At 38.0% G+C, this 14,554-nt stretch overlaps 1 protein-coding gene across 5 annotated transcripts in view; it reads right to left on the reverse strand.

Annotated features, from left to right (window-relative positions):
- Positions 1-3,232: 3,232 nt before the first annotated feature.
- The window catches only part of LOC133597799 (ankyrin repeat and IBR domain-containing protein 1-like), a 41,685-nt gene continuing 30,363 nt past the window's right edge, over positions 3,233-14,554 (reverse strand). For all 5 annotated transcript variants that reach the window (XM_061950782.1, XM_061950789.1, XM_061950805.1 and 2 more), the window contains exons 17-20: positions 14,461-14,512; positions 9,158-9,269; positions 8,950-8,993; positions 3,233-6,355 (exon numbers count right to left, since the gene is read on the reverse strand). In XM_061950782.1, the coding sequence (XP_061806766.1) occupies positions 5,444-6,355; positions 8,950-8,993; positions 9,158-9,269; positions 14,461-14,512 (1,120 nt within the window). In that variant the 3' untranslated portion in view covers positions 3,233-5,443. The remainder of the gene's footprint in view (positions 6,356-8,949; positions 8,994-9,157; positions 9,270-14,460; positions 14,513-14,554) is intronic.

Here is a 14,554-nt window from a genome sequence, read left to right on the forward strand (position 1 = left end):
GCACTTTTTGGGGGAATTTTGCCTATCGTTCACAATCATTATGAAAGGTATGACAACGAATGTTTTTTAATTGTATTTGTTTTATTTATTCTAAATATTAAATCCATTCATCCATCTATTTTCTACCGCTTGTCCCTGTCGGGGTCGCGGGGGATGCTGGAGCCTATCCCAGCTAAATAAACGCGATCAAAAGTCTGCTTACAATGGAGCCAATGGAAGCCGCGCAATTCCGCCTACAAAGCACTTAAAAAACATACAAACACCTCCATTGAGATTGTATATACATGATGTAAGTATATACTGTATGTAGATATATATACTGTATATATACACACAACAAAAAATCTGCAAAATAAAAAATACTGTCAGAAATGTTTACTTATTGAACATTAGTTTAAATGTTTGATTTACATTTGTGGTCCCCACTTGGTCAGAACCCCCTCTAGAATATGCTGCAAATGAGTAACAGCCCTATAGTTCATACAATTTTGGCGTTTTCCTCTAATTTGTTCGTAAAAATCAAGGATGATCACTCTATCACAAAAAAACAAGAGTTTTAGTAATTATTGGAAACTCAAGACAGCCATGACATTATGTTCTTTACAACTTTTGACCACGACTGTTATGTAATGTAGTAACGGGCACATTTATAATAACATTTAATTTTTTTATCTATTTTGATCATTTTAAGCATACGCCGCACATTTAATTTAAAAAATGCATCAAGGTTTGCTTTTTTTTTTTTCTTCATCACTGATTATTGCGCACTGCAGACTTCACGAGAGCCAACAAACATAATAAAACATCACTTACTGTGCAAGGTCCGCTGTCATTAGGATGCCGACTGTTCATATACCGGTATTCCTATTTCGATGAAGAATGTCTCATAATCCTCACAGAGAAAATGGGTGGGGCGTGGGGGCACCAAGTGTCTTTTCGTGTCGTCCTCGCCAGTTTTGGGTCCTAAGTGGCTGTCAAAGTGTACCAACTTGTCGTAATACCTACTCAGACTTCTTCAGTGCATGTCAGAATCATGATTTATGATTTACAATAAACGAGGAAAGGAAGCAGCAGACCACTCGATGATGTAAACATAGGGACGCAAGCAAGTGATCGCGGGCCCGCTATAAATAGTTTGTCTGCGTTAGCGCTTATAACAACAATACCACTAATACTTGCGGTTCATAGTCAAGTCAGGAAATGTAAATGTCAAGTCAGGAAATGTAAATGGAGTATTGTTAGCGCTTTTTGAATGGTTATTTCTTGGATTTTAATGGGGCTAAATAGAGGACCTCCCATTGGCTCCACTGTAAGCAGACTTTTATTTACATGTATTTAATAGTTAGAATGCATTAAAAAGAAATTCCATCCATCCATCGTCATGTCTTTCATAATGATTGTGAACAATAGACAAAATTAAATGTGAGCGCTAAATCTGAAATCTAAACCTAATGTTAAATCTACCGGTAAGCCTAAATGTTAAATCTAAATCTAAACCTGAATGTTAAATAGAAATCTTCAATCTAAATGTGAGCGCTAAATGTTAAAGGAGAACTGCACTTTTTGGGGGGAATTTTGCCTATCGTTCACAATCATTATGAAAGATATGACAACAGATGTTATTTATTTTTTGCATTCTAAATATTAAATAAATGCGAACAAAAGTCTGCTTACAATGGAGCCAATGGAAGCCGCGCAATTCTGCCTACAAAGCCCTTAAAAAACCATACAAACACCTCCATTGAGGTTGTATATAGGTAAGTATATTGTATGTATATTATATATATATATATATATATATGTATATGTATATATACATATATACACACACACACACACACAACAAAAAATCAGCAAAATAAAAATACCCAGTAATATGTTTGGAAGAGAAAATGTGAGGCCTTTAATCCCAGGAACACCACACCTACCGTCAAGCATGGTGGTGGTTGTATTATGCTCTGGGCCTGTTTTGCTGCCAATGGAACTGGTGCTTTACAGAGAGTAAATGGGACAATGAAAAAGGAGGATTACCTCCAAATTCTTCAGGGCAACCTAAAATCATCAGCCTGGAGGTTGGATGTTCCAACAGAACAATGACCCAAAAACACATGTCAAAAGTGGTAAAGGAATGGCTAAATCAGGTTAGAATTAAGGTTTTAGAATGGCCTTCCCAAAGTCCTGACTTAAACATGTGGACAATGCTGGAGAAACAAGTCCATGTCAGAAAACCAACAAATTTAGCTGAATTGCACCAATTTTGTCAGGAGGAGTGGTCAAAAATTCAACCAAAAGCTTGCCAGAAACTTGTGGATGGCTACCAAAGGCGCCTTATTGCAGTGAGACATGCCAAGGGACATGCAACCAAATGTTAACATTGCTGTACGTATACTTTTGACCCAGCAGATTTGGTCACATTTTTAGTAGACCCATAATAAATTTATAATAAATTTATAAAAGAACCAAACTTCATGAATGTTTTTTGTGACCAACAAGTAACATTTTGGCGGCTTCCTCTAATTTGTTTGTAAAAATCAAGATTAACAATCAAAATATATTTTTCTACAACACAATCTTGCCACTTAGTTGGCAGAGTTTTTGAGACCTATCAACATTAGATTTTTGAAATTAAAGAACATTTCCCGAAAATAGTAAGGGAAAGTCTGGGCACTAATTAAACAGTGGCGCGACAGGAAAAAGGCAAAAATTGTTACTTTCCGGGGGGAATACTCCATAAGGTACAGGTGAACAGTAGGTAATGATAACCGCTGTGATACTCAAGGCGGTTGGTAGTACCGTTTAGAATTATCATTAAATCGTATGAACATTAAGAAATATATAAACACATTGCTGTCTCAGCAACTAAGATTTTCAATTGTGTACATTGAACTTACAAACTCCATGTGTAGGCACCATGGTAATTGATACTCTGAAGAATAGGAAACGGAGGTGTTTTTACAGTACGTTCAAGGCGCGCTGCTTTGAGTAGGACACCGTAAAGCCCGCCTGAACATTCTTCTGAGTGAAGCATATGGAACACAGAACATGCAAAATAGTGGGCTTTCGAGCAGTGTGTATTTGTTATTGGAAAAAATCTAAAATATTTCAGTGTGTATAAGTACTTGTTGAGCACCGCAATAATAACCATTGTAATTTAAAATGCAATTTTCATATTGTTACATTCCCAGTGATCATTTAGGTCCTTAGTAGTATTGATAACAAAAAAAAACACAAATTAAAACTCAACACACAGTTTATTGGCATAATACACCACACGATTCATATAAAGAGGGAATGTATCAAGTATAGACTATGAAAGTGCAAATAGCATTTCAAGGATTAGTCGCTTTACAATAGAAAATCTCAATGAGTTACAAAATGGTATTTTAAAAGAAATCACCTGGACAGTAAGATGTGTAATGCACAGCATATTGTAGGGTGTACAACAGGGTATATAGTATACATCATAGCCTGTGTTTAACTACTACACACAAACCCAAGTCTTAAGGAACCTTGCTCCACAGACCACATGGCACTCACATTTGAAAAACTTCAAGAAATCTGCCAAAGCAATCTTCATGTTTCTGTACTTGGTTATTAGAAAACAAATTGACTTCAGACCAGTGAGGCAGAACAAAAGTCTCAAAAGGTAAAACATTGATCAATCATGTGTATCAGTTTATAATGGTTATTCACACTCCATTTCCTTCAGTGGATTTACGTTTCATTTCAAATAAATATCAAATTATATTGCAACTTTCCTCCATTTTAGTGTCTTCTGGGATACAGTAGGTCAACTCAAAGTCAATCGTGACATGAATTCTTAAACCACAGGAAAACCAAACGGTAGTAAAGAAAAAGCGTGATCGAGAAGCCCCGCTAGCAAAAAATATGAGTAACACAAACCTTATATAGAATTGTTGTGTGAAGTATGACAACCATTACAACTCAAACACTGTCAAACCTCAAGTGTCACCTCAAAACCAGCCAAACCTGTTTGGTTTGTGCATTTTAAGCATAATGCAAAATAAATAACTTCAAAGTACTATGTATTTGCTTACACTGCGTACAAATCAAGATAGTAATTCAACAACCGTCATTGAAATAAAGGCACTGTGTCTTGTGGAGAACCTTTTCAAAACGGTAAACTCACCATTGTTTGCGATGCGACACACATCAACAATCTGTTTACCCGAGGACATGTGCACAGCCCTGTGAAGGCTTTCATTACACATCAATATGAGCTGGAGATCAATTACAGCGGACTCGATTTGAGTCACAAATCGACACGTTTTAATGTGACTTCTTTCGCTGGCCTTTTTCTGCAGTCCAAACAAGACCGCTTACTATTAGTCTCTTCATAACACTGAACTGCTCAGCTGCAGTATTTGGATGTTCAAATTAAGCCCAGTTTCTAGAGAATTCTAAAGACTTGTTTAAAAAAAATGGCTGAAGAAGTTCAGGTCAACATTGACTCACCACTCAGGCCTATTAAGAGTTTTCTACCTGATTTTCACTGGTGAAAAAAAAATTGACCGTTTGTGTGTGAATGTCTGACATATTAAACTATTTATGTGAATCCAACTAAACCTTTCCCTTGCAGCTGCAAATATCAAGTAAAAAAAATCCAGGCTGGACACTTTCATGTAAATGTAACTGTTGGGATGGCATAGTTATTTTTCCACACAGGCACACTTTGAACAAAAAAAAAAATCCACTTTGTGACTGTAAACTGTGCTTTTAAAAGGTCAGTGTTTAGCCATTACAACATGTGCAGCAATGACAGTTATTCATTTGTAAGCTACAGATTAAAGATGTAAAACAAATAGAAGTGGCTGCAGCAGAGAAGTGTGTTGGCTCTGCAAACCAAAAAAAAACATTTGACTCTAACTACCTGTAGCATCTTGGAATAGATACTTAGATGTCTGTTCAAATCTGTCAGTGCTTTTAATAAGGAGACGTAATTTTGTTGTAAATAAGCAACTATGTCAGTGGTTCCCAATCTTTTTGAGGCCAGGAACCGGCTCGCAGTGCTGCAGAACTCTGGTGGCCTTATTCTTTCAAAATAACATACCCAGATGATAAAAAACAAAGTGAATGTAATTTCAAACCAATTTCTGCTAAGTGAATTATGTGACTGAAAGTCACATTGCAGGGACTACAGTTAGTTACACTGTTTGTCAAAGCCCTCCATTCAGTCCACATTAAATTCTACAGTATACTAAGATTCATTGAAGAAATGTGTTTTAATCTTTATCAGGTGCAATCTTCTCATTGGTTGGAGCTGCCTTTGATGAGGAGCTCTTAGTAAACACATTTCTGAAAGCGATGCTCTTCTATCTGCCATCTGAAGTTGAAAAAACACAATTATGTATACATTCCAAGTGAATGTAGCAACTAGAATATGCACATCTTTGACCAGCCAAATAATCTCAAAGCAAAAGGATCATACTAAGTGCACCTGCTCCTCCCAGTCTGAGGAGCTGCTGCTGGCTAAGTGGTCAGATGCACATTGTGGTGTGTCAACATGACAGACCTTTGTGTCTACCTGCTCCTCATGGTCCCCAGTTGTACCATGGGTGTGAATGTAAGGTAACGGCATGGCGTCCAGCCCCACTAGATGGAGCTGTGTCGGCCTCTCTACAACAGGACATTCCTTTGTCTCCATGTCACAAATTCTTGAGGAACCAAAGGCAACTTCTTCCGTTCCTTCCTGAGACTTCCTGTTCTCATGGAAGTGGATGACCCCAGCTTGTTCTTCATCCCGCAGGCACTCGTGTCCGCCTGCATGGAGCGTGTCGACATCTGTGTCGGAAGACGCTGAGGGCACCAAGGTGATACCTTGTGGGTTCATGTCGTGGAACCACGCCATGATGTTGCCCAGCAAATTAGCATTTGCTGCTAACGCAGAAGAGGAGGACGGGTCGTTGCTGCTGCATGTGGTCGAGTCTGTCGTGTCGGATGAAAACACACCCGTTGATGAGAAACTGCTGCTTGAGGCAACTGGTATTGGCAGAGAGCAGCCGTTGGCTCGGTTGTGGCTGTCACAGAGCTGACCAGAGGTGGGAAGACCAGAGGTAGCAGAGTAATGGCTGCTGATATTGATGTTGCCAAGTCTAGCCAAGTTGTCTCCCAACTCGAGTAGTTCTGAGCTGCTGAAAGACACTCTGGGAAGAACCTCTACACCGGGACCACTCTGTTCAAGCCTGCAAGGCAAAGATGTGCCAATTGCTCCGAGCGATGCTTCATTTGCAAGGACGTCATGAATAGACTGTTCCCCTGCCATCCCTGACTCCTGGAGCGACAGCTGAATGGCCAGTAGAATGTTAGGGTCATCATCATCCAAAGAACCGAGGCCCTGCAAGGAATGATAGCAACACAGCAGCACAATGTTCATGCTTATTTTAAGGTATTAACCAACAAAAAACATGTCAAGTTTGGTGAAAGCACTGCATTTTTGTTGCTCACTACAATAGTCACAAAAAAAAAACACTACACCGGAAAGTAAAAATCATTACCGTATTTTTCGGGCTATAAGTCGCTCCGGAGTATAAGTCGCACCGGCCGAAAATGCACAATAAAGAAGGAAAAAAACCTATATACGTCGCACTGAAGTATAAGTCGCATTTTTGGGAGAAATGTATTTGATAAAATCCAACACCAAGATTAGACATTTGAAAGGCAATTTAAAATAAATAAAGAATAGTGAACAACAGGCTGAATAAGTGTACGTTATATGACGCATAAATAACCAACTGAGAACGTGCCTGGTATGTTAACGTAACATATTATGGTAAGAGTCATTCAAATAACTATAACATATAGAACATGCTATACGTTTACCAAACAATCTGTCACTCCTAATCGCTAAATCCCATGAAATCTTATACGTCTAGTCTCTTACGTGAATGAGCTAAATAATATTATTTGATATTTTACGGTAATGTGTTAATAATTTCACACATAAGTCGCTCCTGAGTATAAGTCGCACCCCCGGCCAAACTATGAAAAAAACTGTGACTTATAGTCCGAAAAATAAGGTAATTAACTACAAGGGCAATAAATGAACGCGTTACTTTATTTAAAAAAATATAAATAAATATATGGCATATGCAGTTAATATAATGGGCAAACTAGGACTGGTTGCTCTGTTTCTGTCTCTGGCCATGCTGCCCTTGACTCCAGCAGACGATGGCAGGGAGCACTGCAGAGGCCAACGTGGCATACAGTATATTGGAAGTGAAATAGAGTTTTTGTTTTGTTGTTTGTCTATGCATGGTTCAATCACATGTGCGCAACATGTATTATTTATTGCTCTTTTTGTTTTTCATTGATTTACTTTTGTAGCTGTATGTAGAAATAGCGCCGTTCAAGTGGCAGCTCGCTGTATCAGCTCTGCACTCATACCTTTAATGTCATAATGTTAATTAATGTTTCCCTCGTTTCATATCAAGATGGCGCCGCAGATGGCCTGCATGGTATTGTGCTCACTAGTAGTTGTTATGTTTTTCTTCGTTTCTTGCATTAAGCAAAGAGTGCAAAGCACCAAGTCTAATTTCTTGTCTGTTACATACAGTACTTGGCCAATAAAACAGATTCTGATTCATAACACCAGAGTGTCTGTACCTCTTGCAAAGACAGAGCAGCATTAACTCAGCTGTGTTTTTTAGCTCAGACTCGCAGTTTGCGGCCGATGATGGCAGCTCTGTTGAATATGTTCACTGGACTGTGTTAGCGCGAGTTAATATAAAGAGATTGAATGTGTTGGATGTAGTCTCTGTCCGTGTCCACAAACGGGGTCATGTAGGATTGCAAGCTTGTCACTTGAATTATTTATTTGTTGTTCATTATTCCCTAAAACTAATAGTGTGTGTGTGTTCCTGTACTTATATGTTCTGCATTGTTTGCTGTGCGATGTTGCTCCTTTTTGATATCAAGTTCATTTTAGTGTGGTGCTGGTTGTTGCTTCATTAGTAATAATAATAATAATGAGAAGCGAGAACCCATGAGTTAAACGATATTTTCTGCATTGAACTTGATGTGCTTCTGACCCTGTCTTGTTGACAAACAACCACATCAAAAGTAGTGTGCCACATTACATCAAACATCTCGCAAACAGTTATGTTACATACATAAAATGAATTACCGTAATTAGATTACTCATTACTAGAAACAGCTTTAACCCCGTTATCATATAACGCCGTTATTCAGAACAATGGTAGTGTAGCATGTTTAGCTATTTTTCGTCCTCCAGAGATGATACTTGTAAGAAACTTAGTTGGTTTTTTTTGGAGGTGAGAATTGCTGACTCAGACAAAAGTGGCTTTGCCCTGTGGAGGGAGGCTAGTCGCGAGCAATAATGCTACATTGCATTGAGGACGCGTTTGTTCACTTGATCATGTCAAATTTGCGGGACACAGCTAGAATATGTCCTCAACATGCATTATTACAATATAAAGTGTGAAGTGAAGTGAATTATATTTATATAGCGCTTTTTCTCTAGTGACTCAAAGCGCTTTACAAAGTGAAACCCAATATCTAAGTTACATTTAAACCAGTGTGGGTGGCACTGGGAGCAGGTGGATAAAGTGTCTTTCCCAAGGACACAACAGCAGTGACTAGGATGGAGGAAGCGGGGAACGAACATGGAACCCTCCAGTTGCTGGCACGGCTACTCTACCAACCGAGCTATACCGCCCCAAGAATAATTAAAAGCTCTATCGGCGGACAAATGTATATAATTTATATTGTATATTGTCCATATTGTGCAACCATATTGGGTTAAATTGACCCACTTCTAACATACAAATATATATTTTCTTACAGTGACATTGGTTGGTCTGTATGAAAACAAACAGCAAAGAAACAGATAATACAAGTCTACCAACAAACTTGGAGAGGATGTATTTTTGTCAATGTCTGAAAAGACTTGAGAGGAAACGTGTCACTCACCATCAGACGACCATGTCTATGTCCACCGTCCATTTCCTCATTGTCTTTGTAGAATATAGAAAATCATTCAATACATAAGGTTAATAAACAGTTTGTCCAACATTTGGGCCAATAAGATAACATCAGTCAACAGTGTGATTGGGAAGAATGAATGTGTGAAGTAACCCACAACCCATAAAATGATGAAGACATTAGTCAATTGTGATACCTAAAGTGCTGTCACTGGGATCGTCTGGGTCAGGTGTGTTGCTACGGAGACTGGACATGTCGCCTCGCCTCCCCTGTCTATGTCTCCGTCTGTACTGGAACTCAGCATAATCCTTCAAAACAAAAACAAACATTTAATCATAAAAAGGTGACTGCTAATAGTTCAGATTTATTTCAACAGAACATCGTGAATTATTACATATTCTTTTTCCATAGAGAAGCACAAATAAAATACATTAGAAACTACTGTGTGTGGAATTGACCCTAACTAACCATAACTTTATCAAACCAAGGATACAACACAATTTATCATTCAAACAACATGCTCAGAGTTCCTGTATTGACAGCACAGACAATGACTTAATAACATTACAAATGGGATAAAAATAGCTGCAGAACTAATATGTGGTTGTGAGCAACACAAACAGGTTAGCAATTCTCAATCAGCAAATCTGTATCTTGCATCAGTATTACAAAATAATTTAACCATACACTAAAATGGTTACCCTCATGAGATCAAAATCCTCTCAGCCTGTATTTAAATGCATTTATATTATTATAGTTACTATATACTGTATATTATAATTATAAGAACCATGAAGTGGAACTGTGTCTGAAACTGCAAAGCAGTGTTTTCGAGCTTTTATTATTTAAATATTTCTATTAATTACTGCAGTGAAGTCAATTATGAGTATTCGGGTACTAAAATAGAAACTATTTTGAAAGTTCAGCATGGGTGTGTTGATACTTACCGTGAACTGGCTCATAGCCCAAGGTGCACACATTGTATTAAGGTTGGGAATTCACTCAGATTGCAGAGTTTTAAATGTATGCTATATAATCATTTATAATACTGGTATCAGCTGCAGTCATCAATGTGTCATAGTACAGTTTACAGTACACATATATTTTTAAAGCACATCAGTGTCAATAGATTTGAAATGAAATTAAGCAGTTTCTATGTACTCCGTAAAACTGTATTCTGTTAAAAAAAAAACATAATATTCCAGGGGGTTTGAGGTGAGATTTGCACACGTTATGATTTTCATAATTAATAAAGAATGAAAAGGAAATGACAGAAAATCTAGCAGTGGTGCATTAGGCTAATGAAATGTGTTATTTTTTAAATGTGAATACATTTGTCGGGCCGAGCAGTAATTATGTGTTTAACCGTTGCTAACTAAGAGCCTGATTTATTAAAATCCAAATACCACACACGCTATACAGCGTACTCAAACAAATAGCATGTACCGGTAGTATTAGTAAGTGTGTTGTGTGTGAGCTAATAAGACTGCGTGTGCAATTAAAAGTGGTGCAGACCGCGTTGTTTAAATGAGAATTTTGCATGCATACGGGGCTTTTGCCACGGAGACACTTGATCGTAATTTTTTCTACACGGCGTGGCGAAGTTGGAAGAGTGGCCGTGCCAGCAATCTGAGGGTTACTGGTTCAATCCCCACCTTCTACCATCCTAGTCACGTCCGTTGTGTCCTTGAGCAAGACACTTCACCCTTGCTCCTGATGGGTCCTGGTTAGCGCCTTGCATGGCAGCTCCCGCCATCAGTGTGTGAATGTGTGTGTGTATGGGTGAATGTGGAAATAGTGTCAAAGCGCTTTGAGTTCCTTAAAAAGGTAGAAAAGCGTTATACAAGTACAACCCATTTACCATTTACACATTTATGTTATCATGCCTGTGTATGATGTTTGAACCAGCAGCACACATCTATAATCTGTAACATTTTTTCTAAACCGCAACACAACAGAAACATATGCACACTGATAATTCTGTGAGCGAGGCTGTGGATCACATCAGAAGAAAATGTGTTAATTTGGGATGACTCAAACGCAAGAAAATGCATGATGGAATAAGTCTTTTCTTGAGGAGATATACGGTAGTAATATATTTCCTAAATTTAAAAAAATAACAGAAAAAAAAACCAGACACCATAACGCATTCATTTAATTGATTTTAATCAGCCCCTTTAAGTCATCCACCAGCTATAAAATTCCAAAAATAAAGTTTTGAATAAACGATTTGTCGAATTTTTTATTTTTTTTGTTGGTCCAAATATGTTGACACACACACACATAAGACGGAGGATTCTACGTCCATTGTCTGTCTGTACAGCACGAGCACCTCTTTTCTCACAGCCGTGTGCGTAACTGTGTCAGATAGCACGTCTTTCTGACAAATAAATTGCAAAATAGTGTTCGCAAAACGGTGATGAGATAAATCACATTGCGCGTGCTGTTTAATATTTGCATTTTCTCCTCTCAGTATTGTGGGCGCTCTGATGATCAGCATATATTCTGCATATTAATGAAGACAGAGATACAAAATGGATTACACGCCCTATTCTGCTCACTTAACAGATGCAATCCACTTTGCACAGATTTAGTAGATCAGCTTTGCGAATGCTATCACGTTTGCACATTTGAGTACACGCTAACCTTTAGTAAATCTTGCCAAAAATATTAATTGCAAAGGCTTGTTAAATTGACACAAAGCAACCTCTGAGGTGTTTTCCTTGGTGTGCACATGGGAACACTTGACCATGAGTCATTCTAGTTTGTGTGCATATTGGCAAGTGAAATTAAGAAAGAGTCACTCCAAGTGATTAAAGGGAAACTACACTTTGTTTGAAATTGTGCCTACCATTCACAATCCCTATGTAACACAAGAAAACATGTTTGTAAATAAACCCTAGCAAGAGTCAGCTAACAATGGAGATACAATTGTTTCAAAGCGCTTTACATTAGAAAACCCATACATTCAAAATAGAGGGCTTTGATTTTTGGCTAAAGTATCCCACAGCAGTCATATTGAAAGGCTAGTGCCATCATTCACGATAGCACTACACAGGATATTTCCGAACTATTCCATGAAAAATAACATGGCATCGGCTGTGATATGATAGAAACATACCGTGAGTCATTAGATAAGAAGTCGCTTCGTTATTATAAGGAGAAAACAGCCATAATTGGATGCAAGGATCCATACAAGATCGACAAGTCTGAGTGGAGCAGAGACCATGCGCGACATATTCCCCGATGTCTCATACCCAGACTTTGTAAACAACTTAATTTTTCAAACCCGCCCATTTAATACCTTGAAGGACTTTAAAAATTATAACAGTCTAGAAAGCTATGACCAGTTTGTTTGTGGATGGGTTCGTGACGTTAAGGGTTTATCTGTACAAACCCCGTGGACTTCGTGTGGTCAAGCCAGGCTCGAGTCATGCACTCTCAGAAAGGATCTAACCCAAGTTTGAAACACTGGATGATCGAGGATAACCAATCTAATGTCATCTCAGCACAGTGTTAAAGGAAGGCAAGATTGGGAGAATTATGTTCTCATGGCGCTTCACTTTGTGGAGGCTTTAGTCCAGATGAGATAAGTTTTATCAATCGTCTACTAAGTTATTCGACCAAGCACATCAAGTTAATGCAGAGTGAGGCTGTTATTTATTTTAGATTAATTTCTACTTACAACATGTTTTTAAATACCTGAAATGAAATGATCCGAACAAATACAAAGTCATCAGAGCACGTCACATCTCGGTTGATATCAGCAATCCATGCTCGCCTTAGCCGTTAACTCTTCTTTTTATCTGCTTCCAATGTCCAGAAATACGCTTATGAATGCGATAAAAGCTAGTAATATCTCTCCCACCTTGTTTGTGGTAGTTGACAATCGCACACGTCATCGGCATTATTAGTATCACTGGATGAATGGTCAGCAGCAATGAGTGTGGTACAAACAAAGCCTTTTAATATGGCCAACGGCAATGCATTGTGGGAAATGTACAAAATCCGAACCCCTCTTTGGTGGTGATAAGCTACTTTTATACCAGTGTGGGTAGTACTGGGAGCAAGGTGGGTGAAGTGTCTTGCTCAAGGATACAACATCCAAAAACCATCAACGTTCTATATACACACTGTACGTACATATGTAAAGTAGTAACAGGCGCATTAATAATAACATTAAATATTTACGTATTTTACTGACACAAATCTGTATATTGTAATAGCATATCAGGAAATAATTATTTGCATTTCATAGGTAACTAGCTTATGCTGCTGTTGACATACTGAGCTGCTGCATCGCCTCTGACTTTGTAAAAGTTAATTCTAGATTATAAATAATGCCTCTCACTTGTGTAGTAGAAGGTTGTGGCCATAAACTGAGAAGTTGGTCAACTCTAATATCCAACTTAGACCCAGAGATGGCGAGAAAGACATAAAAGGAGGCTCATTTGCGCCATGTTTTTTTTAATACCGGTACCTGTCTAAGGACTATGATGAAGTGTTCATCTAAACGGAAGATATGCACATCCCATCAGTCGGCATCCCACTGAGAGCAGACATTATACAGTAAGTGATTGTTTTATTTTGTTTGTAGTTATTATTTCTTGTTAAGCACTTACCAATAGTGCTACTTGCTGGATCTGCTAATCACTTAAGCTTCTAAAACTTGTAACTCATCCTCTTTATTTTTAGGCTCATCATTTGTCCCATAGTAGTATTGTGGCTTTAATGAAGGCTCTCATAATTAGTAGGCGTTGTTGTTGTTGCTGAACAAAGTAGCAAACATTGTGATACGCTGCCGTATGCTTAAAATGAGCACAACACGTAAATATTACATTATGAATATGCCTGTTACTACATTAAATATATACTTAAAGCGTGTTTATAAATCGTTGATAAGAGGTTTTTGGATGTTTTCAGAACGCTTTAGACAGAATAGAGCGAATCCCATCAGCTCCATCGTTAGCTGACTATTGTTTGCATTTATTTACAAGTTAGAATGCGTAAAAAAAGAAAAAACGTCTGTTTTTGTCTACAAAAAGGATTGTGAATAATAAGTACAATTCCCCAAAAAGTGCAGTTTCCTTTTAAATGTTCAGTCACTGCAATACATTACATGGCTTTTATTGTGCAGTAGGGGTAATTTTGTCCATTTCGCAACCCATTCTCTGCTGTGGCTACGAAAGTAGCTTACCACCACCTGGTGTGAATGAATGATGGGTTCTCACTTCTCTGTGAAGCGCTTTGAGTGTCTAGAAAAGCGCTATATGAATCTAATCCATTATTATTATTATTATTCTGATGGCGTTGTTATGTTTAAGTCAAGTTTTGTGCAATGTTCCTAATGATACATCCAAAGTGCTAAAACAAATAGCAGATGGCTTCAAACACCACATTCGTTTTAACACGTATGTTCACACATTGTTTTCGGTTTCTCATCCTAACATTTGATATTTTTTTCCAGGCTCCAGATGCAAACAAAAGAATATTGATTACCTCAGGTGACGCAAAGCCCAAATACTCCCAGTCCCACGTTCCTCCAGCAAAACTGCAATTGAGTAAGAATTATATGTTTGAGTAAGTACTGTGG

Source organism: Nerophis lumbriciformis, linkage group LG04, assembly GCF_033978685.3.
Source record: "Nerophis lumbriciformis linkage group LG04, RoL_Nlum_v2.1, whole genome shotgun sequence".
Lineage (NCBI taxonomy): Eukaryota > Metazoa > Chordata > Actinopteri > Syngnathiformes > Syngnathidae > Nerophis > Nerophis lumbriciformis.